Source organism: Cimex lectularius, unplaced genomic scaffold, assembly GCF_000648675.2.
Source record: "Cimex lectularius strain Harlan isolate CLEC.00 unplaced genomic scaffold, Clec_2.1 scaffold110, whole genome shotgun sequence".
Taxonomy (NCBI): Eukaryota; Metazoa; Arthropoda; class Insecta; order Hemiptera; family Cimicidae; genus Cimex; species Cimex lectularius.
Window position 1 is genome coordinate 894,662 of NW_019392697.1, and position 26,542 is coordinate 921,203.

Here is a 26,542-nt window from a genome sequence, read left to right on the forward strand (position 1 = left end):
TTGTTATGCCATTACACTTTCATGACATCAACTGTACAGAAAGGATGTCACTTTTTCTCTCAGACTCAAAAGGATAAGAAAACGGATTATATTAGACAATGGTCAATATGTGCTTAGGTGGTAGCACTCTTAGAATTAATGTAAAAGGAGGCTGTCCACAGGGAAGCTGTTTGTCACCTCTTTTATGGCTAATTACAGTAAACAGCTTCTGAATAATTCAGGCTTCTACAGTCAATTATTTCTGATGATGGTACGATAATGCTCACGGGTAGAGATCCCCTGACTCTTTCACTACTGATGGAAAACGCCATGGGATTACTTTATGGGTGGTATTGTGACAAAGGTTTATCAATTAATCCTGCTAAACTAGAATTGATAATGTTTAGCAGGACAAGAACATTAGGTAATTTTAAAAACCCTAAATTTCAGGGCATAGAATTAAAGTTAGTGGATTCAATCAAATTCCTTGGTGTGGCACTCGACAAGAAACTTGATTAGAAAGGTCATATTAATAACATATATAGGAAAGGCACCATATCAATGGTACAATGTAGGAGAATTGTCGGTAAAACATGGGGCATCAAACCATGGGTAGCCAAATGTCTATTTACTGCCATTATTCTACCTAGATTCTTTTTCGCAGCTTTAGTGTGGTGGAAAGGTCTAGAAAATAAAGGGAATAGTAATAAATTAAGATCATTTCAAAGACTAGGTTGTTTGATGACGACAGGTGCATTTTCGACTACACCCACCCTAGCATCATAAGTGCAATAACATAGGTCACTCGAAAATCTCTCAACTATTGAGTAGGGTTAACGGTCAATTATTAAGTGCTAGTGATAAAAAGATTAAATCCCCTTCGGGGAAAAAGCACTTTCAGGTAGTCACCCCTTGTGATTATGATTATAGTCTGGATGATGACCATCGTAACATAGACTGTTACACAGATGGTTCACTTATCAAAGGTAGAGGGAGTGGTGCAGGAATCTACATACCAAAATTAGGAATCAGCATCTCCTCCCCTCTTGGCAATAACACCTCCGTTTTTCAGGCGGAAATCTGGGCCATCAATGTGTGTTGTAGAACACTTATGGAAAATAAAATTAAGGGAAAAGATATTAAAATCTTTTCTGACAGTCAGGCTAGTCTTAGGGCATTACAAAAAGATTTGTCAACCTCACGACTGGTGGAGGAAACTATAGATCTTATCAATAGGATCTCTTTCAGGTTTGAGAATAAGGTGACCCTTATTTGGATACCAGCACATAAAGGACACCATGGCAATGAAAAGGCGGATGGCCTAGCCAAAGAAGGTTCTAATACTGCGTTTGTCGGGCCACAACCGGTATTACCTCACTCTATGAGCACAGCGAAAGAGAGTATCAATAACTGGGGCATGAAACAATTCCTTAGGGAGTGGAATTTATCCCCCGGACACAGGCAATCGAAAGAGTTTGTTAAGGCGATCAAACCAGCAGAATCGAAATGGCTATTCTCTATCTCAAGGAAGGGAATTAGGAGGCTGATAGGTATTCTGACGGGCCACTGCCCACTGAGAAGACACCTCTTCGTAATGGGTATCCTACCAGATCCCTTTTGCCGCTTCTGCGAAATAAAAGAAGAAACGGCAAGGCACTACCTCGCAGAGTGTGATAGGTATGCTAGGTCTAGATTTGAAATCTTTGAAGGAGAGGACATCACCAAATCACTCCCCGAGATAAAATGGTCCAAAATCTTGGGGTTTGTGAACAAGTCCAAGAGGTTTATGCAGGACACGTGAGCCGACCAAGTCCCGGACCTTTTAGGGATGGGGTACGAGTCTACCCAGGCATTTAACCCCTCGGGTCTTGGTCGCCCACCCTGCATAACATATATATATTAGACAAGACTTGACCTACCGAAAAGGATAAGAAAACGGATTATGTTAGACAAGACTTGACCTACCGAAAAGGATAAGAAAACGGATTATGTTAGACAAGACTTGACCTACCGAAAAGGGAGAATTGATTGTTTAATTGTGTAGGGTACTAAGAGACCCTTTGGATAAGAAGGATTGGATATTTTGGAGAAAGGTTTAACGACTACTCATAATTCTAAACGGTACGTCCAGGTTTGAGTAAACTTTTGTACACTGTTTTCTCGTAAGATTTACGTGCCGTTTTGTTTCTAGTAGACCCAGTAACCCAAGGTGTGGTAAGCAGTCAAATTTAAGAATGGGTAAAAGATCTGCTGAAGAGTTTGGATGATAAATGGACGCACTTGCTTTCTTCAATTGGGCAAGTGACAAATTACATTTCTAAGTTCCAACGAGGATACGCGATCCAGGATGACCGGAAAGTACCAAGGTGTAGCTAATATACAACTGCAAACAAAGTACGACGTAAACTAACTTTGTAAGATTTCTACGATATCTGCAGGCTGATGAAACTAATTTTTGATCATTTTAGTTTTTCTATCCTAGTAGGTTTGGGCTTGGTCCTCTTTTTTACCATGTTCAGCGCTAATGTGTTGGTGACATACCAACTAAAGAAGATAGTTGGACCAGGATGATCGCAAACTACCAAATTACACGTAATATACTACTGCAAATAAAGACTAAACGTATTTTAACTTTAAGTCTTTTGTGATATATCTTTGTTGTCTATGGGATGATGAAATGGTAGTGGTCCTACCATTTTAATCTGTCTATCCTCGCGATTTTCGTTTCCTGTTTTTACCATCTTCCGTGCTAGTCTGTTGAAGTGACATACCCACGAAAACAGGAACGAACGGAAACTACCAAAATTTATCTAATGCTCTACTGCAAATAAAGTGCTACTTTAATAATAGATCTTTTCTGAAATGGCTATGATGTCTGGCTGCTGATGGAATTATTTTAATATTTTTCGATCGTTTTTGTAGTAGTTTGATTAATTTTAGTCTATGGGTTTACCTGCCGAGCAGCTGTGGTTTTCGTTCCCTTTTTTCCGTCTGTTGATGATGGCGTAACCAAAATAACAAAGATAGGCAAACCAGGATGACAGGAAATTATTGAACTGTAGATTTTTTACAGACTGAGAACTCTTAAGCTCATAGACTACTTAATACCTTTCTACTCCCTTCTATCCGAAATTGTTGCTAATTGCCCTACACGTTTATTATAGCAAGTAAGTCGATTAACAACATTGGGAAATTTTCCGAAATTGACAAACCGGAGTAAAAAAGCGAATTAATTACTGTTATATTTCCACCTGCAAGTTGCCACGGGCGCATACAAATGGTGAGCAATTAGCTCGGTAAAATTACCAGAAAATTCTCGGCCGTGACGGAAACTCCTGGTGACATTTTACATTCAACGCGTCCTGCAGGATGGCAATTACAAAATACGCCCTGGAATACCTCCAACGCACAACCTGGCAAACCTTCTTACTTCAATTTCAATTGTGACGCAAAGAAACGTACATATGTGGTTGTTTTTTAAATATCTCGAATTAACGCAAATATCCCGAAAAGGCGATTTGCGATAAGTGTATAAATAATTATAAACATTAAAGGGAAAAGGTCAAATTAAAACATGCTAATTACAAAATGTGATTACCCCATAAAAGGTTCTTTCCTAAAAGAGCCCCATTATGATTTAAACGTATGTTAACTCTCACTTTTACCTGAGAAATCAGACTGTAAGCTTACAATTTCGTTTTTTTGTGTTTACTACGTTTCTTCTTCCTTTTTGGATGATGGATATTACCGAGTTTTTTAATAGTCGATAAAATATAAAAAATATATTAAAAAAAAAAAAAAACAGATTACAAACAGATTAACTAAAACATAGTAGAATAGATAGATCCAAGAGGACCCTAGTGGCCGAGTAGTTAGGCCGTCCGACTCGTATTTACCACGCTAGAGGTTCTGGGTTCGAATTTGCGAGATTGGGCGAGAGAGCGCTTGGGCTTTTTAATTGAAGAAAGAAGTATTGTAAAGTGGATTGACCTCCTCGTCCGCGACTCCCAACGGTAGTTGGACGTTGAGCACTCTTGTAAATTATGTACAATTTAGGCTGAAAGAGAAATTAAACGAGATCGTGAGGTGGTTCAAAGTTACACACCACCCCTCAAGACGTGTTTCAAGTCCCATTTTTGTTCTTGATCCATCACATGAAATTGCAATTAGAAAAAAATCAGATACATTGGAAGTGAATTCCAAGAGGGTGGCTTGGGATTTTAATAAAGACCTGACAATACCAACAATATTGTGGAATATTGTGACGAAATATTAAAAACAAGTGTGCGACACCATGATGATTAGCTGAGGTGAGTATACTTTTTGAATCACACTATGATGGTATTTTAATCTCTTCTTTGTTCAAGGCTTATAGACCATATTTAACTTTGGAGTATCATAATATCCCTAGAACTGTATTAAATAAAATTTCAACTAAATGGTTAAAGCATAATCATAGACCATAATTTATCTGAGTACTTCAAACCCAATTTGAATCTCTCCCAAAAAAAATTAAAGAGAGCAGCTAGCCTTTAATGATCGACGTGCTTGAAGGCGCATTATGAATAAGTCCGGCCTTCCTGATTATATCAGAGTAAATAAAATTAGAAGGGATAGTTCTACCTAATTTAAACTTAATTGACCTAATCTAAGATTCAATTCCGCATGACAAGGCACCCTCCCTTTTGTAATTATGTCACCATCCAAAGGTGAGAATTTTTCTCTCTAAAAAAAATCATAACGGAGAAAGGCAGAGTGAAAGTAAACGCACACAATCAATTCCAGTTCTGTTATACCAGACAGATAACCAGTGAGTCCTGTTTCTTTATCATCCCAATGCCCAAGTTCGACACTCCTTTTGCCTTGAAACTTCATAAATAACCTTGTTAGTTATGAGTATTTATGTCATCTGGCGAAAGTAAATAATAAATACTAAAACCCTAAAGCATGCTGAAGTATCACGGAATCCTTTTCTTAATAAGCACAATAAATAACAGAAATATGATAAAAGACTATTTCCAATATTATATAACTAATAATTTATCACAAAGTAAAAATCCTCTAAAATTATAAATTAGAAATTAAAATTAAAATTAGAACAATAAATAATAATATCGTAAGATAACTGGAGCGAAAAAACACAAGGAAGTTAATGGCGAAATGAGCCTGACCGTTAATAGAAAAATATTCCACAAAAAAATATTCAAAAATATTCCAAGTGAAATAATTTGGATATCATACTAAACTAGAACTATAAAAAAGTGGTTTAAAAAAAATAAAGTACCGAAAATAAGCAAACAGGAAAATACAGTAAATTGGTCGGTTCCGATCACTTTGTTCTGCCTATCCAGAGTTATTCTGCCAGACGCGTTTCGGTTTCTCGCCTTCTTCAGTTATGAGTAGAGTTATGACCAAAGTTAGAGGTTCATATACTATCCTAAAGTCCACCAATGTCCAGTTTTTTCTGTTAGTGGTGGGTTTGTCTCTCCCTGCTTATAACCCTAACCCACTGGAGATGGCCAGGTACCTTAACGAATCTGCAATAACAAAACAGCTAGGGCAGGAAGACTAGATTGATCGGAAACGACTAAAGTTTAGGTTCATCATCCTACAGACTTCAAGAGGAAATCTCTCTTTATTTTTGACCGCTAGACGCGTATAGTGTTAAGCAATAAAACACATTATTACTATCCAAAAGTTTGTCTCTCCCTTCTTATATCCCTGACCACCACTGTAGATGACCGGGACCGAAACGAATCTAAAATAACAAAACATCAAGGACAGGAAGACCGTAATAATCGGTCATAATAACGTCTAAACTGTAGGTTCATCATCCAGTAGACCTCAAGAAAAAATCTCTCCACAATACATTAACCGCTAATATAACCAAGCAGCGAAGATGAGAGCAAAATTCTAAACTGTGTCAGACATCGAGGCTCGTGAAGTTTTTGAAAGGAAGCAGAAAGAGTACAGTGCATCTTCAAGGACCAAGGGAAAAGTATATGAGTCTATGCAATCCGTCATATCTCGGAAGGGCGTTGTTGTGTAGGGTGTTGTACTCAGAAAGCCCATCGGTTGGAAACAATAGTGTCTCCCTTACCACCAGGTATGACAAATTTATTTGTATGAAGATACCTTGGTACCTTGTAACAGAGAATAGATGACCTCATAAAGATTTTGAGCAGGTACATTTCTACCAACCCCCATAGTATAATTTTGGGTAGGGTAGAAGAGGATGTCTATGCCAAAGGATAATACACAAATCTAAAGTCCATTTTCGCTTATTTTTATTACGTAATGTTCTTCAAGATCATAAATGTCCCTTATTGTTCTGCACGGAAATAGCCACAGTTTAACAAAAACTAAGTAGTAAAGGAGTCTGAACGGACAAGATTTAACTGTTTAAGAGATGAAATGAGAATAGAAAGAGTTATTACGTAGGGGAAAAAACCGGCAGAGTAGCCACTTCCCCTGCGCAAAAGGTCGAGATCGTTTCGTGTAATAGTCACAAATGAAGCATCAAACTTTTGCCCACGGTCCATTTAATCCCGGCCCTCCTCTACCACATGGCTTGATACGCAAACACGGCCAAGTTTATTGCAGTTATTATCTCTACGAGGTCTGTTAAGTACTTGCAGTAATGTTGTCCTGTTAATTAACTCGGCAACAACGCGATCGACCGGACTGTTATGTTCGGAACAGGAAGACGAGGCTGATTCTGGCACATGATTGAGGGCCTTCGAACTTTCCCGGTGAAAAAAAAAATTAAATTGAAAATCGGAACTGGAAATGAAGAAAGAACAAAAAACAAAAAGAAAATCAATATGAGCAAACAGTTATCAATTTTTAACATGTTTTCCATTGTCTTTTACATTAAAAAACAATATACTTTTGTACAACAAAATTTATATAATTTCCGAATGTTACCAATTAAAAATGGTCGATAATCGTATATTCACGAAAAATAATTTACATTTTAATTGTTTTATTATTTTTTATGCAAAATACTTGAGTTGAAAATTAGTGCCACGAGCGTGACTCGAATCCAAGGTTTTTCAAATAGTTTACATTATTATATTAACTAGTAAATAAAAAAGTAGATTTAGGTTAATATTTTTTTTATCTGAGTTTATAATGAATCCTTGATTTCTGAGGCGGAGGTCAAAGTCGAAAAAATGCTATAAAATAATATGTTGAATATTCATAGTACTAATAATCTAGCGTATTAGCATTGCCGACTTGGTGAGCAATTGATAATCAGTAAATTAAGATGAGACCTTAGAAATTTTCCAAAAAATTTAAATTGGGCCGGTTTACCTACAAACCGTGCCAAGTCTTTTGACATATTCCGTTAGATTGGCACTGACGCCATGGACATACTAAGAAGCCGTAGAAAACTTCTTTTTTTTTCTCTCTCTCTCTCTCTCTCTCTCTCTCTCTTCGGAAAAGCCGCGTCGGGAATGTCAAATGAATCACTTTCACTTTCCTTGTGACATTGCAAGAGACCAGGCGGCTCTGACCTAGATTGGTTTCAGCCGTTTATGTAACAGCCTCTGACTGGATCATCTCATCACGTACGGTTTAAATTTCTGAGGGGCTGGCGAGGATTTTTTCCCCTCTCTCGTTTAAGTCAACAACACTATCGACGATCGAACGGGACCTTTGACTCGTTCAAGTATTTGCACAAGTGTTATTTCAAGTATCTCATGGAAAAAAAATCTACCTGCTCAAATTAAGTGTCTGCTGTCGTCATTTCCAATCATTTGGTACGGCTATTCTACCTATTTTGGCATTTCGTCATCCTCAGCCATCTAAACTACTCCGTTTTCCTGTTTAGATCAACAATAACCAACTAAACACGAATAGATTGAGAGATTTTTTACGATGGGTCTTAGGTCGTTTCCGATCATTGCCAATCCTCAGTGTTTTGGTTTTCCTGGTATGATCTGTCAACAACTCACTTAGGGATAGTTTAGAGGGCTTCATATTCACGGGAATATTTCTAACCGGTTTCCTTAGAGAAAGGTGAATGCTACCTCCTTCTTTTGCCTCCTTCAATACTCCTGAATTCCACTCCCAATACTTGCAAGAGTGTTTAGGAGCAAAATAAAGGTGCAGCTCAGAGAATGTGGCGAAACCTCTAAATCACAAGACAAAAGAAATCGTCCGTGGACGCACAGCGGGTGCGCGATCAGTCTCAAAGTTGGATCAGTGAACCAAATCGTGCCTGAAATGACGGGGAACGGACGAGCGCAAGCAAATTCCAAGCCTACAACTTGCTACTCGGTTTTGATTCTTTGAGGTTCGATGGTGAGACTACTAATGGGTACTTAGGCTGTTGGTCATTGTCATGGGAACAGATGTGCTCCCCTAGGGGTGATTATTATTTAATTTAAATCGAAAGCCTACTCGGGGGTGATGGAATGGCCAATCCATCTCGGGAGTACGTCTAGAGTACGAGTAGAACTTGTTTCAGCCCTTTGAGCTTGGTGAGGCGCTCAATGATCCTTGGGGATTGGGACGTTTTTCAAAATGTGAACTTATGAGAAGAGCATCATTCTCTCGTAAGCCTCAAACCTTGTTATAAATAAAGCACTGATAAAGCCATGTGTCAGATAAGTTAGATCCTAGATAAGTAAAATCCTCGTTAACTTAATAAAGGCAATGCGAACCCAAATGGAAATAAAAATAATGTCTACAACTCACTGAAGATGGCATCTCATAGTCTAATAAACCAAAACAGCAGAGATACCAAATTAAAACGAAAACTATCAAACAATGGGGGCATGTGCAGTCCCACTTGTAAATACGTACAATTCCTTTCGAGTAGTATTGTTATTACTTTGGATAGTATTGGTGAGAGGGATTCTTTGAATCTTTGACGGTTTTATTATTTGCTTGGTATAATCTATTCTAACACGTTCCATTATGAGAATCTAAGCCAGCATAACTTATTCATGTGGACAATGCTTTGATAAGCATGATAAAAACGTGCTTCATCGAAAACAAAGTATTGTAACAAAACTTTTAACTCATTCATTTACTATAAGTGATGTCATTGGATAGTAACATTCCTGGACGGTTTGAGTTCTCAGATGACGTTCTTTTTGAAGAAAAAATAACAAAATAAATCGGACTTCTATCAGGGGACGATTCGGATGAATTTTGTGAAAGGCGAAGAGAATATTTCTTTCCTTATGAATAATTCAAATACACGCAAAAAAGAATCTTCGCTTACCTGTCCGAGATTGGAGAATCCGTGCTTGGATGCGATGTTGTCTGCGTGTTCTGCTCCGTCTGGGATGTGTACCGCGAACTGATTCATGTAAAATGTGTTTCCGTCCCTCCTCGGGGAGACCGAGTGGACTAGACATGATCCCAGGAGGGCGAAAATCGGTAGAAATCGCATCGTACTTTATTGTTGCCGGAGGGCCGTGAAAGGAAGTGCCGCCCTGGAACAGACAATACTTCTTGAGCCGCTACAAACACTAATTATCTCCTGATGATAGCACAGTTCGCAGAACACAAAGCTCGGCTTGACTTAATCTAACACATTAATAAAACAACTACTGATTTTAGTGAAGTAAATACACTAACAACTACGCAACACATGCTAAAGATGAAAATGAACACTTATATGATTACCATGTGATACGAAATAATTAAAAATGTCAACACTGTAAGATAGGATAATTCCTGCTTAAGCATTCATGACGAAGAACGTTAAACAGCCGAGCTATAACGGATTGTTTAACAACATAAATGTAATATTTCTCGGTAGTTTATCTAAGACATGGTTAAAAGTAACGTTGACACAAGGTAAACAATAATTCTGGAATGTTTGGCAGCAAGTAAGACCTGGTTAATGGTATATTACGTCATCCAGAAAGCAAACATTATTCGAGTAGTAACACATTAAATTTAAAAATTTCTTACTGACTCTGATCCTTAACGACAATCGAAAAGGTATCATTGTCAATTCCGATCATTTGCACTCAATCACCATTGATGATGGCTAATAGCCTAAACGCATTTGACATACCAAAATGAAACAACCGTATATTTTCTATATTCTGAGATTTCCGCTAAGGTCTTTTGCGACGATGCGGGTAGCAACTTGGTTTGATCAATTTGGCCAGCATGACGCTCCTTTGGTCAGTCATACGCATTTCGACATCACGCCTTATTTCATAGAGGATTAAGGATATAAGTAGGGAGAGAGACAAACTAACCACTAACTGAAGCAAATCGATATTGTCGTAAATTTCTGACTGTACGTGAACCTGTACCTTTGGTGATCATGCACAACTGAAGATGGCGAGAATCCGAACGCTTCTGACAGACCAAAAGTCCATGGATGGTAGACTAACACGAATAGAAACGACCAAGTTGGAGGATCATCATACCGCAGACGTTAAAGTCTAACTGAAGCGTACTGCGAAAATAAACGTACCAGCATAAGTGACTATCTAATCCCAGAAAAAATTTTCATTGTTATAAGCTCATTTACTCGTTCAATTTCTATTGATTACACGACCTAAATAATTTCTTAAATGAGACGTGGGTTTTATATACAGAATATTCTAAGGCTTTGGTGAAAACTTTTCTTCTTCCATTTCTACACGTTTTTTCTTCTTTTTTTCGATTTCAACATTTATATAGTGAGATTTTGTTAGATTTATCATTGAGGGATGTACGCAATTTATCGGCTCCGATCATCTTGGTCCGCCTAGCCTAGCTGGTTCGTATGACAAGCGAAAATTGGCGATCTTATTCAATGGTTTTCTTATGCTTAAACAAGTGGTTGACGAAACTTTAAAAAACAATTATCAAAAAATGATGAGCCATTAATTAGGAAAACAGACGAAAAGATGATATCAGGGTTATAAGAAGAGCGAGGCACTCTTATTCATTACTTTTCTATTGATTTGATTTTCAGTGGAAGTTACTTTTATTTTTTTAATCATAAACGTTAACAAAAGCAGGAAATATTGACATTTATTTCCCCTGCAATATCTTACAAACAAAAACTATTTTACCGCGTAAAGCAGAGCAAGTGTGAAATACGAACGGGGCTCTGGGTCAACCGTTTTTACTTTTATTTATTTTTTTGTATGACACCCGAAAATAATCTAGGAAAAACCTGTTGAGAGCAGAGGAAAATTTATCGGCGATAATTCAACACTGGGGTGGACAGGTAGTAACTCATCTCTATCAGGGGAAAGCATTGGAATTTACCGTTTACAAATTTTTAATTACATCTTTTCCGCCGTCCAAAAATAGTTCAATAACCAAATCTTGCAAAAAAATTCTGTTTAATTCCGTTAAGGAATTAGTTGATATCGTGCGTATCAAATTAACAGAACGATCCAGATGGTACAGCAATAGAGAAAAACTAATGATGATTTTTCTTTTTTTTTATACGAAACAATAAACATAAAAACAATGTTACAACAAAAGAAATAACGTTAAGGAAGCCCAAAAATGCAAGAATACATTTTTTTCTGGGGATTTTACGACGTGACTTAGCTAAAGAACATTAGAAACTCGAATCAAAGATTGGTTATAGCTGTATGTATATACGCAATTTATGTTAACTATGCGACAACATATCAAGGCTTTGCGCAAGACAACTTGAACATGCAAGTGTAATTTTGACCTTCTGTGTCAATGTGCACATCATTAGCGTTTAGGGTATAAAACTATCCGCACTACAAAGCACAATCACTTGTTAATTTGCCTTCTAAACAGAGATTTGTATGTCCCACACTAAAACAAATTTGGAAAGCCAATTTTTATATGTCTTATCTTTATGTATACAAAGATAAGAATAGCGAGAATGGAAGACTCGGAAAACTTCCTTGTGTCCTTAGAACGACGTATCGGAGGTTGAAATAAACCATTGAAATAGACTGTAAGAGACTGATAGTAAAGGTGAAATGGTGGATTTAGTTTCGTTAATTATTATTCTCCATTTGCGAGACCAAGACTAAGCGAAGGAAGGATGATACACATTTGATGATTAGATGATACAACATCACCAAAAGAGCATACAACATTGTTAGGAGAAAAGGAATGACGGCTGTATATATTTCAAGCTCACTGCCCAGGAGAAATGATAATATAAGAAGAAAAGACACTCCCTTGAGAGATGCGGCAGTTTGCCAGATAAGATTTAACCCTTTATGGCCTAATGTTGTCATAGACCAAGACGAATTTAGTAATTTTGTTAAAAGCTCAGCGGGAAGCCCATGAGTTTAGTGATAGTTTAGAATCGCGCCAAATAAATCAGTGTTGCCAAGACATGGTAGAAACAGAGCAGGAACAATACTGCGCCCGCCCTAAACTCACGAGATTTCCAACAAAATCGCAACAGTTGGCACAGCTATGAAGCAACTTAGAGCAAGAAAGGGTTAAATTATAAAATGTATATAATTTCTTTTTTAATATAACAATTGATACAAAATGCATGTGGGGTGAAGAGCCATGCTGAAGATAGAAGATTCCAAGATGGAGATTTTAGTTTGGCACCAAAAAAATCAGTGTTGCCAATATACGGGATGAAGGGAAAACACTGCACCGCCCAAAACTCACGGGATTTCTTGCTACTTTAAACAAAATTCCTAAAGCTGGCATTGCTCTGAAGCAACTTTGAGCAAAAAAGGGTTAAGTATTAAAAGGTATGTGAAAGGAAGTAGCTTCCACAGCAAACCAGGGTTACCCGATCGAAAACTAGATCCAAATCGAGAAAGGTCATCCCTTTCAAATAATTTAGAGCAACCGATGATATAGTATTGCAGTATGAACAAAATACTTTTTGTTTTTCCCCTTTTTTTTAGATAAATAATTGAAGATTTCAAAACTAACGTGTTGTATAAATTTTACAACTGCTAATTCTCACTTTTCAATTATTTGTTCACCAAAATTCAAGGCAAGCCAGTCTACTTTCTGATGATGGGGTTATGACAAGTATAATATAATAATATACTCAAACAAAAAAAATTAACAATCAGCGAAGGTTTTAACAATTTTTAATCCTTTTGTTTAATTTTTTAATTTAAGGACGAGATAATTAAAAGTCCTGAAATTCATAACTAGAACAACCTTGAGGAGTCAAATATTTAAAAAAATTTGACCTGAAACTAACATTTCGTCAAAGGTCATGATATTTGTTAGACACATGTCTACATTTATATAATTTTACACATGCTACTCTCTATAATTTGTGAACTTTTATTTACAATTTAAAAAAATTTGCAGAACATGTTTTTAAGTTTCTAAGTATCACTTTGATTAAGGATATTATAAAAACTAATAATTTCATAACTCGAGTTTATAAAGTATAAATCGAAATATCTGCTTCAGTTATCAACTAATGACATAAATTCTTCAAAAATCGACTTCCCGTTATATTTAAACATTTGTTTTGGAGAATAGCGATTAAGTTTTTCCAGTATGAGTTCCGAGGAGGTCCGAAGTGCCCGTACTTACTCTCGAGGCCGCTCCCGTCTCGAGCCTTTCTTCCCATTTACGCCTATTTACCTTATAAGTTGTTATTCACTTGGATATTATTTATAAAATAAGCACAGGGCACGGACTCGACCTCCTTTTTTCCACCGATGTTTTCAGAATTCCATAAGAAATCAAAACACGCCCTAAAAACTTTTTTGGCGGATTTTGACGATATATTAACAAATGGCCAATAAATAACACAAATGCAATATCTTATGCGATCTGTTATATCCCAAAAAACACTAAAAGTTCGAAAAGTAAGATGAAAACGATTATTATATATATTTTTACACGCATGAATAGCAGCAGGAATTTAAAGAAAACAGGACCCAATTATCCACCTTTGCCTTCCGATTTTCGAAACAAACAACATATTGCTTGTTAGTACTTACAAAGTCTTTATTTTAAAGCACGTGTCAAAAACTGACTTCAAAAGAAGTTTTAACCTGAGAAACTTCAATGTGTTAAAAAAAATCATCGACATACAGCGAGTTGTGTTTTTAAAGTACATTGGAAACTTTGCCGAGAGTAAGCTTATAAGACGTGATACTGAATAAACACGTAAAATGATTGTTACAAATTTCCTGTATAGTTTTTTTAATTTAATTATGTAAAACTTCGTTACTCCTTCATCCTAAACTTCTTAGCAATTCAATTTCAAATATTCCTTAAGATCGACGGAAAATATTAATTTAATAATAAAGGTTCCAAGTTAATCAAATTTTCGGGCCACCTACCTTTTTTATTAAAAAAATCCAATGAAAAGCCTTTTTTTAACTATGACTACAAAAGCGTTGTTTTTGTTCATTACATAATTGAACATAATGGACTTGCTTGTTTTCTTGGCTGTCTCAACTTTTAATTTTTTTTTATTATAAACACGATTAAATCCTAATCAAATGCACTTTTCTTCATAATAACAGCCCTAACAATAGTTTTGATGTCATCCCGTGTTAATAATTGTTTACATCACCTCCGCCCATTTCCTTTCCTCTAGAACCTATCCACGAAAATATAAAAGTAATGGAAAACTTAATAATCAAAACTCATAGAGCAATAAGTCCGCGTATGTGTCCGGCATGTAGAGAAAGGTTGCTCTGTTTTCCACCTAACCTTTTAGCAATTCTTTTGCTCTATATAAAGAGCGTGTAGGAATGCCACCCGATATGAGAATCGTGCTTGATCCCGGCAACGTCCTATCTGGGTCCAATTTTTGGAGGAAATAGTGTTGTTTTATTGTATATAATACTGATAGTTTTGTGTACGTAGTGTGTGTTGAGAGTGAATGTATTTATTGACATGTATGAGCAGTATGAGAGGGCTGATGGTGGAATATTGAGTACCCCATCGACCCTCAATTATCTTCGTTGTATAATAGGTGTAAAGTGTAATCCAAATCCCAAGTTCTCGACCACCCTAATTGAATGAATAGTATATGAATAGGAAAGGTTGTATTTAACAACAAGTGAGAATTTGAATGAATTTGGATCTAGGAACTGCATGCGTTGGGTGGTGAACTGACCTAGCACCTAGAGCCTAACCTCGGTGGTTAGATGGTTAAGACCGAGTTCTGACCCCAGGCTCCAACACTCGAGGTTAAACCGTTAAAGATTTAAGCTTATATAAATAATAAAACAATAACATAAATGAACGATTGGTTCCATTCCTCGTGACTGGTACCATTTTAAAAATCAATCAATTGATTTATGCTTTATGTCCAAGATTTTTAGCGATGAATTTTTACCAATACATTTTATCAAATTTTACGTCAATACGTTTTATTTGATTTTATAATATCATGTTTTAAGCGTAAGGCCCAAGAGAAAATTTTATAATATAAAAACATGATTTTTGACATAAAAATATATAACATACTAATGAAAAATATACCAGTCTATACATTTTTGAAACTGTTGAGTAAATGAATAAACAATAAGCTTTATTCTGTATCAAATGTTCTCCTGAAATTGTTTCAAATTGTTTATAAAGTAAGATATTTTTCAAAAATTACATCTTTGGTTCAGTAGTCTAAAAATGTGTATTGTTGAACAGTCGATAGATTTGGTTTATCAGTTTAATGGTCGGCCACTTATCGCTAAGTGTGACAATAATTAATAAAATCGTGACATTTCTCCGTGGGGTGTGAGGAATGATGAGTCTATTAATATGACTACCCGAAATATAGGCAATACTAATTTTCTAATATTAGTGGTGAGTTTGTGTCTCGACTTGACTATTATGACTTGACTAACCCAACAGTGAGGATGACAAAATGTCGAAACCTTTAGGCCAATCCAGCAAGGATCGGCAACGACCGAAAATATGCATTAATAAAATGCCGAAACTGGTCAGTAAGGATCAACCGCTTAGTCGGATAGACGATAATTAATATAATTGTGAAAATTCTTCGCGTGGTCTGAGAAATGATGAGCCTCTCATTTTGTCATTACTGATCATTTTGGCCTGCTTATCTACGCTGTTTTTTGGTCTGTCAGTGTTGGGTCTGACTCATCCGAAAGTTCGGCAATACTATTTTCCACATGTTAGTTGTTGGTTTGTGTTTCGGCCCGTTTATATCACAACACTCAGGATGAAGAAATGACGAAGCGTCTGACAGACCGACTAAAATGACAGTCAGACAGTAAAATGATCGGTTACAAATTACAAATTAATAAAATGCTGAAACCGGCCAGGAAGGAAAAATCGGATCTGTCAGTACGATTGGATCCGCCTGGTCCGCTATCTTCCGCTACCTTCTTCAGCCCGCATTGGTTTAGCCCAATTTTAACCAAACTCGGTTTTTCTTTTTGAGGAGTTATTTTTCAAAAATTCAGACGTTTTATGTTCTTAATTGTTTAAGAATGAAATCAGAACAGGGAATATCTCGTATCTAACTAAAAATTAATCAATAAATTATCTACAACCGAAGTAGATCTTTCAAAAATGAAAGACGATAAATAATAAATGAATAAACGCACGCCAGGTCAGAATTAACATAGCAATTGTTTAAAATCGTCGGATCTATCTAATGACAATTGGGTCCGCCGGGTTTCGCCATTTCAAACTTCTATCCGAGTTCTGCGTTTTTCCCTCTATCTATGACAAACGTTATTTGTCACTGATTTTCTTTTCCCTCTAGTTAACAGCTAAAAAAATTTATTACACACACGTGTTAACGATCTACTTTCACACGAGTCTTTTTCAAAGCTAAAAAGCGACGTAATTTTATCTTTGACTTTTCACAGTAAAGTCGGAACTAAAAATAAACATATAAGTACAAATGTGTTTTTATTTTTCAACTTAATGCAAATCGATTGTAAATTTGTAAAAACATACGTGAAGGAAGTGTTTTTAAATGTTTTCTTGTTTTATTCAATTGATATTATTACTAGAATTTGCCTTGTCAGAACGTCTTTGACCCACCGCGGCTCCTAGCACCGCTTTGATGTGGTGGTGTAAAACCCACTGACCTTGGGACCTCTGACCACTTCAACACAGAAAACCACTAGCGGCAAATAAGAAGACCTGCTTTTCAAGAAAACTTAATTTCTACCCTTCAAAGGACAGAGGAACTGGGGCCAGATAAAAGAAGCCAAAATCCAAAAAATTCCAACAAATGTTTTTTGTGGTTGTGTTGTTTGGATATGATGCATCTACAGATTAAAACATTAAGATTATCAATGGCATCAAAAATAAAAACCTATAACGGTAATAAAATTCGATATGAGATACATAAAGTATGTTCTACTTGCTATTTACACTACAATTCTGAGTGACAAATCAAGAAAATTGAACACTCACTGAGAAAATTAAACCACCGCTCTAAAATTTTGAAAAATCACTAAATTCTTAAAGGGCGTCGGACCTTATTTGTTTATCAGACTACTTCTGTGTTGGTTTAGAAGAGGATAGAAGAGGACACTATGAAAAACTATTATCTAATAGGAGTCAATTGCTCTTCAGCCGTCTTACTTGGATCTTTTAATTCCCTCACTTTTTTCTATTCCCCATGGCAAAGACTTCATAATAACAATACATAGACATAGTTGAGCGACTTTCACCCTTATTTGGTCAATTTATTGGAATTTTTTCGACCTTCCATGTTAGGACAAGAAGGCTTTTAATTGATATGAAGGGCCATGAGGAATGTCAGCAGTGGTAAAAGCTACAATGAGGAAACACAATGTGCTGAACAAAATTGTCACATTTTCTATTGACGTATACGATAAATATTTAGGAACATTTTTGTCTTTTTCGCTGCCTTTTTGTTTGGCAGCTTACGGCATGTCTGATGCGTCTCAGCATCTCGCTATAATCAGTGTTATAATATTTTCTCTGACATAAACAAACCAGCGAGGACAGGCACACTAAAATTACCGGAAAACATCAAACTACTGAAAAAAAAATGATAATAATTTTTTTTTCAAGACTTTCGCAAATTTTTCCCCTTTCTTAATGTTAAGCAGATTTGCATTGTCATGCACGTTTTGTAAATTTCGCCATCTTCTGCGTTAGGTTTATTGTCTGTGGCACATTAACCCGCCATGTCAAGCTGGCCAAAATTATCAGAAATGACCAAATCTCTGGGAAAAAAGTTGAGAAAATAGGTTTTGCTACGATGTTGACGTTTTACGCAATTCTTTACATCTGTCGGACGCATTTTGGAAATCTCGCCATCATCAGCGTTCGGTTTATTGACTGTGACAGGTCAAACCATGGAAGAGTAAGTACATTAAAATGACGGAAATTTACTAGTTTTGAAAGTTGAAGAAATTAATTTCGCAGGATTTTCAAGTTTTAGCAAAGCTTTACATTTGTGAGACACTTTTTGGATACATCGCCTGCATAATTGTTAGCTTTATTATCTGTGACTGACCAAACCATGGTAGACAAGTGCATTAAAATGGTCGAAAATACTGGCTAAAAGTAGAAAAGACGTAAAAGTTTCGCGAGACTTCTTGAGTATTAGCAAATTCGTTACATGTTTCCGATTCATTTTGGACATCTCACCAACACCAGCATTAGGTTTATTGTCTGTCACACACTAAACTAGCGAAGTCAAAGGACCAAAATGATCAAAAATTAGCAATTAATGAAAAAAATTGAAAAAATGAATTTTGCAAGATTTCGAGGTTTTAGCGATTCTTTACGCCCGTCAAACGCGTTTTGGATTTCTCCCCATCAATAGGGTTGGCTTATTGTCGGGGTGAGGCCAAACCATCGAATTTAGGGGCAGTAAAATGACCGAAATTCCCAAACTACTGGACAAAAGTTGAAGAAATGAGTTTCGCAAGATTTTGAAGTTTCAGCAAATTCTTTACATTTGTGAGACGCTTTTTGAATAACTTACCAGCATAGTTAGCTTTATTAACTGTGACAGACAAAACCATGATAGACAAGTACACTAATATGATCGAAATATACTAAAATACTGGTAAAAATTATTATAAAAAGAGTTTCGCGAGATTTTTTGGTATTACCAAAATCTTCACATGTTTCTGATTCATTTTACACATCTCGCCAAAATCAGCGTTCGTTTTATTCTTTGTCACACACTAAACTAGCAAAGTCAAGGGACCAAAATAATCGGAAATTAGCAATTAATGAAAAAAGTTGACAAAATTAGTTTTGCAAGATTTCCAGGTTTTAACAATTCTTTACGCCTGCCATGCGAGTTTTGGATATCTCGTCATCATCAACCACAGTCAGGTTTAGTGACTGTGACAGGACAAACCATGGAAGACAAGTACACCAAAATGGTCAAAAATTACTAAAATACTGGCAAAAAGTAGAAAAAAGGAGTTTCGCGAGATTTTTTGGTATTAGTAAATTCTTTCCATGTTTCCGAATCATTTTGGACATCTCGCCAACATCAGCGTTAGGTTTCTTGTTTGTGAGAGGCCAAACCATGTAAATGATGAAACTATTGAACAAACGTTGAAAAAATCAGTTTAACTAGAGATTTGATCAAACTACTGGGAAAAGGGTTTTGCATGATTTTGGGGTTTTAGCATATTCTTGTTTTTCCCTTCCTTAAGGATTAATTATTATTAAGATTATTATACTTTGTAATTTGATCGTTTCCAATGGTGTTAGGCAGCCAATCGTTGATATTTTGACCAGTACAATCGTTTCGGCATCCTACTATCATCAGCGGTTTTCGTTTGTAACCAAGACAGTGGATCGAAAACGACCAAAGTACAGGTTCATCCAGCAGAACGTTGTATAAACGTTTTAAAAAACCCTTTGTGCCTTGTTATTGTTTCAATGTTGTTCAAATTGTTACATTACATTTAATTTGTGTTTTAACTAGCTAAAAAAATTTCCAGGCAAGATTCTTTATTTTGAAAAGTTGATTTTGAGTTTGTTGTAGCCCTAATTGCCCGCAGCCCATAACGACCCAGAAGAGTGCGAAGCACGTTTTTTGAACTTCTGGCGGTGGCCAATTGATGAAAATATGGAGTGACATGCCACGATTCGGGTTGAGTTCTTTCCCAACACGCGAACTTTGTTTGCAAAACAAAATTTTTCAAAATGAAAGTTGCATAACTCGTCGGAGATTGTGCACTCGCTTGCACAACCGAAAAAAGCGTCTTCCTGAAACGTCCGACAACGCTAAACTTCTAAGGAAAGGTCATGAAAGAAAAAAATTACCGGAATAACAATATAACCCCCCATCTAAAAAAAATTGATTCTTCGTCTCGAAAAAAATCCAAAAAATGTTCGCTTTTCGACTTACGAGTTGTCCGAAAGAATGTTCGACGGTGTTGCTGACCAGGACGTCTGTTATCTCTTTATCCTCAGCAGCATTTTCTTCCGTCCTCGACGTACGCCAGGAAAAACGTGTAACGGGCAGAAGTGAAAGTCGGACACGGACTGGACGACCTCACCTTCCACCACCACAAATCACACTGAGACTACACTCTATAACCCGACTAAAAATCCGGGAAAAGGCAAAAGTCAAAAACAGCTGGTCAGACAGGTTAGCCAACGGGAGCGACTCAAATATACCACATAAGATGCAGCAAATTTTAAACAAAGTTTTAACAATAAACATTATTTTAAACTCAAAAATCCACTAGTGTTATAAAAACGTCAGAAACAAAAGTTTTAACTGAAAAAAGGTAATACTAATAGAAAACTTCAACAACAAGAAAACATTATCACCATAACACAAAACAACGAGTCAATTTCAAAAGAAAAAAATTATTTTAAAACAAAGTTAATCATTTCATTTTTAATTAACAGTTAATTATAAAGAAATTATTTAATGAATAAAACTAGTAAACAGTCATGGTGAAAACCTAGCGGAGGTTTCCCCAGTTACAACCCAGAGACGTGCGTGTTCTGTGTTCTTTCCGGTTGATATTGCCTCCGCAAAATGGTACGTACACGATTTTTATCCGAATAAATCGCCTTTTCACTCACAGATTTACGACCAAAATCAAAATATTTCAAGCCTATGAATCATACTTGCTTTGCTTTTTATAAAGCCAGAAGACGATTTCGTCTGGGTGCGGTTTGATTTTGAGGTTACTCCATACCCAATTTTACGTTTAAAAAATTCAATATATTTTAACATTTCTCTCTTAAGTTTAATGATTACAACGCATGAAGTGTCTGAAATGTGTGGTTTACAAGATTTTTTTTGTACTGTTTTGCGTTTTTGGTGAAAGTCCGTGTGTTTTAGGGTCGTGTCAGGACGAAGACCATCAAAAAAGCCTCGAGGGTCATCATTGAGAAATACTACACCAAGCTCACTCTCGATTTCCACACAAATAAAAGGATATGTGAAGAGATTGCCATCATTCCGACTAAAAGTCTCAGGAACAAGATAGCCGGGTAAGCATCGCATATTTCTCATAATATGAGCCTTCAAATCGCATTCTCTTTCTTCGGTCGGTTATAAGAGGGATGATGGTGGAATATTCAGTACCCTATCAACCTCAATTAGCTTAGTTATACAATAGGTGTAATGTGTTATCCAAATCCCAAGTTCTTGACCACCCTAATTGAGCGAATGGTATGTATGAATGTGAATGAGTTTGGATCTAGGGACTGCATGTATCGGGTGCAGAATTGACCTAGCTGATGGCAATCATCCGGAGCCTAACTTTGGTGGTAAGACGGTTAAGACAGAGTTCTAACCCCAGTCCGCCAACACCCTAGGTGGTTTATTCTTGACGCCCGCCGGTAATTTATTGTAAATTACCAAACGTGGAATTGCCGGTGGACTGCGAGAAGTGATAGGTTAAACAGTAAACAGTTAAAGATTTAAGCTTATATAAATAATAAAGCAATAACATAAATGAACAATTAGTTCCATTCCCCTGATTGGTACCATTTTAAAAACCATCTAATTGATGTATGCTTCATGTCATAGATTTTATCAAATTTTACGTCAATACGTTTCATATTATTTTATATCTGGTTTTAAGCATAAGGCCAAAGGGAGAATTTTATAATACAAAAACATGATTTTTAACATAAAAATATATAACATACTGCGATTAATGAAAAATATACCAGTCTATAACTTTTTGAAACTGTTGTGTAAAAGATATGGTTTTGATAATTCTTGTACATATTCCTAGAAAGATTTATATATTGTGTAAGAGATGGAGGAAATTGACTTGTATCGAAGATTGGCACAGGGCCACCAAATCAAATTGTCAGTCAAATTTTTTGAAAGTTATTCATGCTTCTTTGACAACTATACTCCATCGCTATGTTGGCGACCAATGTTCAGCCTGATATATTCATTCGCTGAGATTTGCTTAGTGTGTATGCAACTTAATTAGAAGCGCCAACATAGTTTAACTGACACTAGGTCACTAGATTCATTCCCCCCCCCCAGACAGTTCCTTACAAAGCCAGAATGCTTTTAAATAATATTAAATAAACATAAGCGTTCCAGTGCCAGTTTAATATCTATTCACTGACGATTCAGACCAACACCCACAAAAAATTTACTTCACCAACCCTTATTTCCAATTTCCACACAAAAGATGAAGATGTGAAGAGATTACCATCTGACTAAAAGTCTAAGGAACAAATAGTCTAGCAAGTATTGCAGTTTTTAACTGTTCACTATTGTATGAGCCTTCAAATTACATAAAAATATTTTGACAGGAGGAAATTTAGTTGTGTCGAAGATTACCACTAGCCACCAAATCATGTTTATTACATGTTTTAGTCCCTGGTCTATGGAAGCCAGGTCAAAAAGCATAAGAGCCACATTTACCAAACTTTGAGTAGGTCATATTAGGTAACACACAGGTACTTGCTGGCAGGAAAGAAACCATTTTTTGGAAAGGATGGTTCTACTCACGAAGTGTTATTAGCAGCAACACACCTTATAAATTTTCAATAATAATGCTACATTTGTAGCCTTTTATTAAAGTGTCTAAAGAAAGTGTTGATGTTTCATATGTGGATCTTTAAACCTACAACTGAGCAGAACTAGTAGCAGTAATTTGCTTGGAACCAATCACTAATGTTATTAGTGTTAGTATCTTCAGAAATGGTACATTAAAGGACTTGTTAATAACGTCTCACTAATCGGTTTCTTTTGAGTAGATCCAAGGCCTAAATGTTTTGGTTTTTGACACATTTTACAATGTACAGTTCATCACTAAGCATGATGTAACTAACATAGTTAATTTTTTAAAGGTTCGTTACCCACTTGATGAAGCGATTGAGGCACTCACAGGTCCGTGGTATCTCAATCAAACTCCAGGAAGAAGAAAGGGAGAGAAGAGACAACTACGTTCCAGATGTATCTGCTCTTGAACAGGATGTCATTGAAGTCGATCCAGAAACCAAGGAAATGTTGAAGATGCTGGTATGTGTAATTAATAAATAACTGCTGGAGTAGTAATCACAATTTAAAATAAAATATATCCTAAAATAAATTTTAATCTTTTTTAGGATTTCAACAATATTGCTGGACTTCAGCTTACACAACCTGCCAACCAACCTTATGGCAGGCGTCAATAAATTTTTTTTATATATTTAATTATTGTTTTTTTGAACAATACCAAATTCTTTACAACAGTATTGCTTTTTTTATTTTAACCCCTTTTATTTCACTGCGAACTAATGGCACAATTAGCTCTGGTATTAATAAAAATTTTACTTGCAAACCTCACACTGTCAGTAAAATAAAATTAATTACCACACTAAAAAAAAATCTTATTTCAACATGTAAGGTCAGAATATAAACTTTTTTGCAAATGGGACTGGTAAAAAATATTTTTAAAAAATTACAAATTACAAAAATAAAGATTTATTTATTTATTGTTAATTTATCGTAGGCCGAATGAAACTTGTGAAAATTGATATTTAATGTCAATGGAGAGATCTGAAGATAAAACAGGCTGGTGGGAAAAACCACAAACGGCTAATTGGATGGCATCTTTTATAACGAAAGAAATTCCTTGCATGATCTGAGCACATTTGCTCATGTGAGTATTTCACTGTAAAGAATAAAAATTGTTCTTTCCTTTAAAAAATTGATCATGTCACATTTTTGAGATGTTTTTCTGACTGCTTTTTTTTCTTTGGTATACCAACTATTGTCTATCTCTGGCAAAGTATTGAACTTGAGGTAATACCAGACATAAGACACTGAAAAATGAATAGCTGCAGTAGAGAAAGAACCAAAAACTGAATGTGTAGCAACTTTTTTTTGTTATTTCTATATCACATTATTTTTTAATGTTTTGAAGTTGGGAAACCAATAGATGAATAATTATGTTTTCAAATATTGGTGTACCTCAAATAGATCTTTGAAAGCCCATTTTCTTATTTCTTCTGGTAATGATTCAATTTTTTGTGAAACTATGAGAGCGTTCCACCCTGCGCCTTTGGCTCCTTCGTAATCTTTTGTAACAGAGTCCCCGATATGCACTGCATCTTTCTTTTGGAATTGTTTGTCTTGTTCTTCAAAGTATTTTTCTGCCATTTCGAAGATGGCCCGGTCTGGCTTTTTCGTCGCAGCATCGTACGAATTGATGACAAAAAGGAAGTTCCGCCTAAGCCCAAAATCCTCTAAAATGCGATCCACTCTCGGATCGCTATTGGTGATGGCGCCGACTAAAACGCAGTTGGATTTCAGGCTTTCAAGTATCTCTCTTGCACCATCACACAGCTTCCAAGCCTGTTTCGACTCGAACAGTTTCAACATGGACTGTGCAAAAGGTTCGAATGGTATCTTGTCTAATTCACCAGGTCTCAGGGACGCCGAGAAGGTCTGACTGACGACCTTTTTCCACCAAGACTGCCAGCCGATGGAACCGCTGCCGAAATTCTTGTAAGCATAGCTCATTTCTTTCATGCTTTTACGGAAATTCGAATCGAGGACCTCCGGGTCAGCTTCGACCCTGTACTTCGAAGCCGCAATGGAGTATATCTCGCCGACTGAACGGGCCGGTTGAAGGATAATCCCGTTCAAGTCTAAAGAAACAAACCTGAATCGCATGGCAAGCAAAAATTATCTGCTCGAAAAGGACCTATTTACATGCTGAGACCTCTTCCAGCTGCTTGGTAGGTTTCAAGAACCTCCCTATAAGGCTTAACCTAACTGGTGGTCTCAAACGTCATCAGGTTAAAGACTTTTTTTACCTGGCGGAAACCCTTCAATTGTGCGTTAAAAGCAAGTGCCGCTGTTTGTTTTAAACTGCTATAAGAATTGTCCAATAAATATGGAAATTTAGAGTAATATAAAGAAGCGCTAGGGACTAGTATAACTCCACATATTTTTGGATAATAAAAATAGTGCAGAAATTAATAATCTACTGGGAATGAATGTTCAAAAAATTACGCATCAAATTAAACACCGCAAAGTCTCAAAACATAATCTTCACCCTCCGTCGCACAATTTACCTTCAATCTATTATTACTTCACCCGTTTTCTAGGGCTCTAGTACGACTCACTTGGAATGACCATACACGACCCACAAGCATAGCAGTGCAATGACAATTAAGTACAAGACTACTAGCCAACAGACATAAACGCTCCCTTGACAACAAAATACTCTCGTCACGACCTACCTAAATGATTTATTTCTAACCTCACATCCATACCGACTTAAATGATACTTTTTTAAATGAAGTGTGCAGTATTTAGTGACCATTAATTATTATTTGGAGATGGTTATCGATGCGGTCTTGTGTAATGTAGGTTTAGAAAAACATTTTCTTTATTGTGCCAACGTTTCGATCTTTATTTAGATCATCTTCAGGACCTGTGATTCGAAAGTATTTGTACTCACTCAAAGTGTGTTTTCTGTGTGTCGTGCTGCGAGTGTTAGTAAGATATAGATGTTTTTTGGTTTATATATTTATACAAAAACTATGGTTTATATATTTATACAAAAAAATAAACCTAAAATTTATATATTGCGTACATAATTGTATAAATTCATTTTCACATCTTGCATGCATTTGTATAATACAATGTTTGTAAATCCCAGGCTCTGAAGATAATCTAAATAAAGATAGAAACGTTGGCACAATAAAGGAAATGTTTTTCTAAACCTACATCACACAAGACCATATCTCACGATCTCCAAATAAAATTTTTTAAATGAAGTTTTAAAATCCACCTACGAAAATTCTACACTAACCTCTAATCCCCACGTATAACTACTATCCTCCCGATCTCTTTCCAGCAATCATCAATGTATGAAAAGTAGAGGCCCCGTGACTGTCAGAGCAATTATCTAAATTAGGAGGGCTATCACTGGGATAGCTGTGACACTAAGTCAGTCTTTTTTGTTTTTATTTTTGTTTGAATTATCGTTACCTATGTAATTTATTACACTTTGAGCAGATTTTTGCTTTATTACTCAATTAAAAAAATTAAAATTGTAAAATTTTTGTGATGAACAGTAGTTTAATACTTGTTGCAACTTATGTTTAAATAAAGAACATACTTTTTTTAAACCATTTGTCAATTTGTTATAAAAAATAGTGTTTTGTTTTTTCTTGTTTTCAATGTTAACCCTCTGTTTTTTATTATAAAAAAAATACCAATTTCAAGGCCCTG

General features: G+C 36.0%; 3 protein-coding genes across 4 annotated transcripts in view; 1 reads left to right on the plus strand and 2 right to left on the minus strand.

Annotated features, from left to right (window-relative positions):
• The window catches only part of LOC106674127 (furin-like protease 2), a 230,590-nt gene extending 210,120 nt beyond the window's left edge, over window positions 1-20,470 (minus strand). For both annotated transcript variants that reach the window (XM_024226046.1, XM_024226047.1), the window contains exons 1-2: window positions 20,231-20,470; window positions 9,218-9,431 (exon numbers count right to left, since the gene is read on the minus strand). In XM_024226046.1, the coding sequence (XP_024081814.1) occupies window positions 9,218-9,388 (171 nt within the window). In that variant the 5' untranslated portion in view covers window positions 9,389-9,431; window positions 20,231-20,470. The remainder of the gene's footprint in view (window positions 1-9,217; window positions 9,432-20,230) is intronic.
• Window positions 20,471-20,768: 298 nt separating this feature from the next.
• On the plus strand, window positions 20,769-23,550 carry LOC106674129 (40S ribosomal protein S17). The gene is made up of 4 exons (XM_014406657.1): window positions 20,769-20,875; window positions 21,182-21,333; window positions 23,164-23,335; window positions 23,422-23,550. The coding sequence occupies exons 1-4, from the start codon at window positions 20,873-20,875 to the stop codon at window positions 23,488-23,490; spliced, it is 396 nt and encodes a 131-aa protein (XP_014262143.1). The 5' UTR covers window positions 20,769-20,872; the 3' UTR covers window positions 23,491-23,550.
• A 455-nt stretch (window positions 23,551-24,005) lies between these two features.
• LOC106674128 (rhythmically expressed gene 2 protein-like) lies at window positions 24,006-25,627 on the minus strand. The gene has a single exon (XM_014406655.2). The coding sequence runs from the start codon at window positions 24,971-24,973 to the stop codon at window positions 24,245-24,247; it is 729 nt and encodes a 242-aa protein (XP_014262141.1). The 5' UTR covers window positions 24,974-25,627; the 3' UTR covers window positions 24,006-24,244.
• Window positions 25,628-26,542: the final 915 nt, after the last annotated feature.

Coding starts and splice junctions, on each gene's coding strand:
- LOC106674128 (XM_014406655.2), bottom strand. CDS start 24,973: ATGCGATTCAGGTTTGTTTCTTTAGACTTGAACGGGATTATCCTTCAA.
- LOC106674129 (XM_014406657.1), top strand. Junction 21,334..23,163: donor CTCAGGAACAAGATAGCCGG/GTAAGCATCGCA, acceptor AATTTTTTAAAG/GTTCGTTACCCACTTGATGA. Junction 23,336..23,421: donor AGGAAATGTTGAAGATGCTG/GTATGTGTAATT, acceptor AATCTTTTTTAG/GATTTCAACAATATTGCTGG.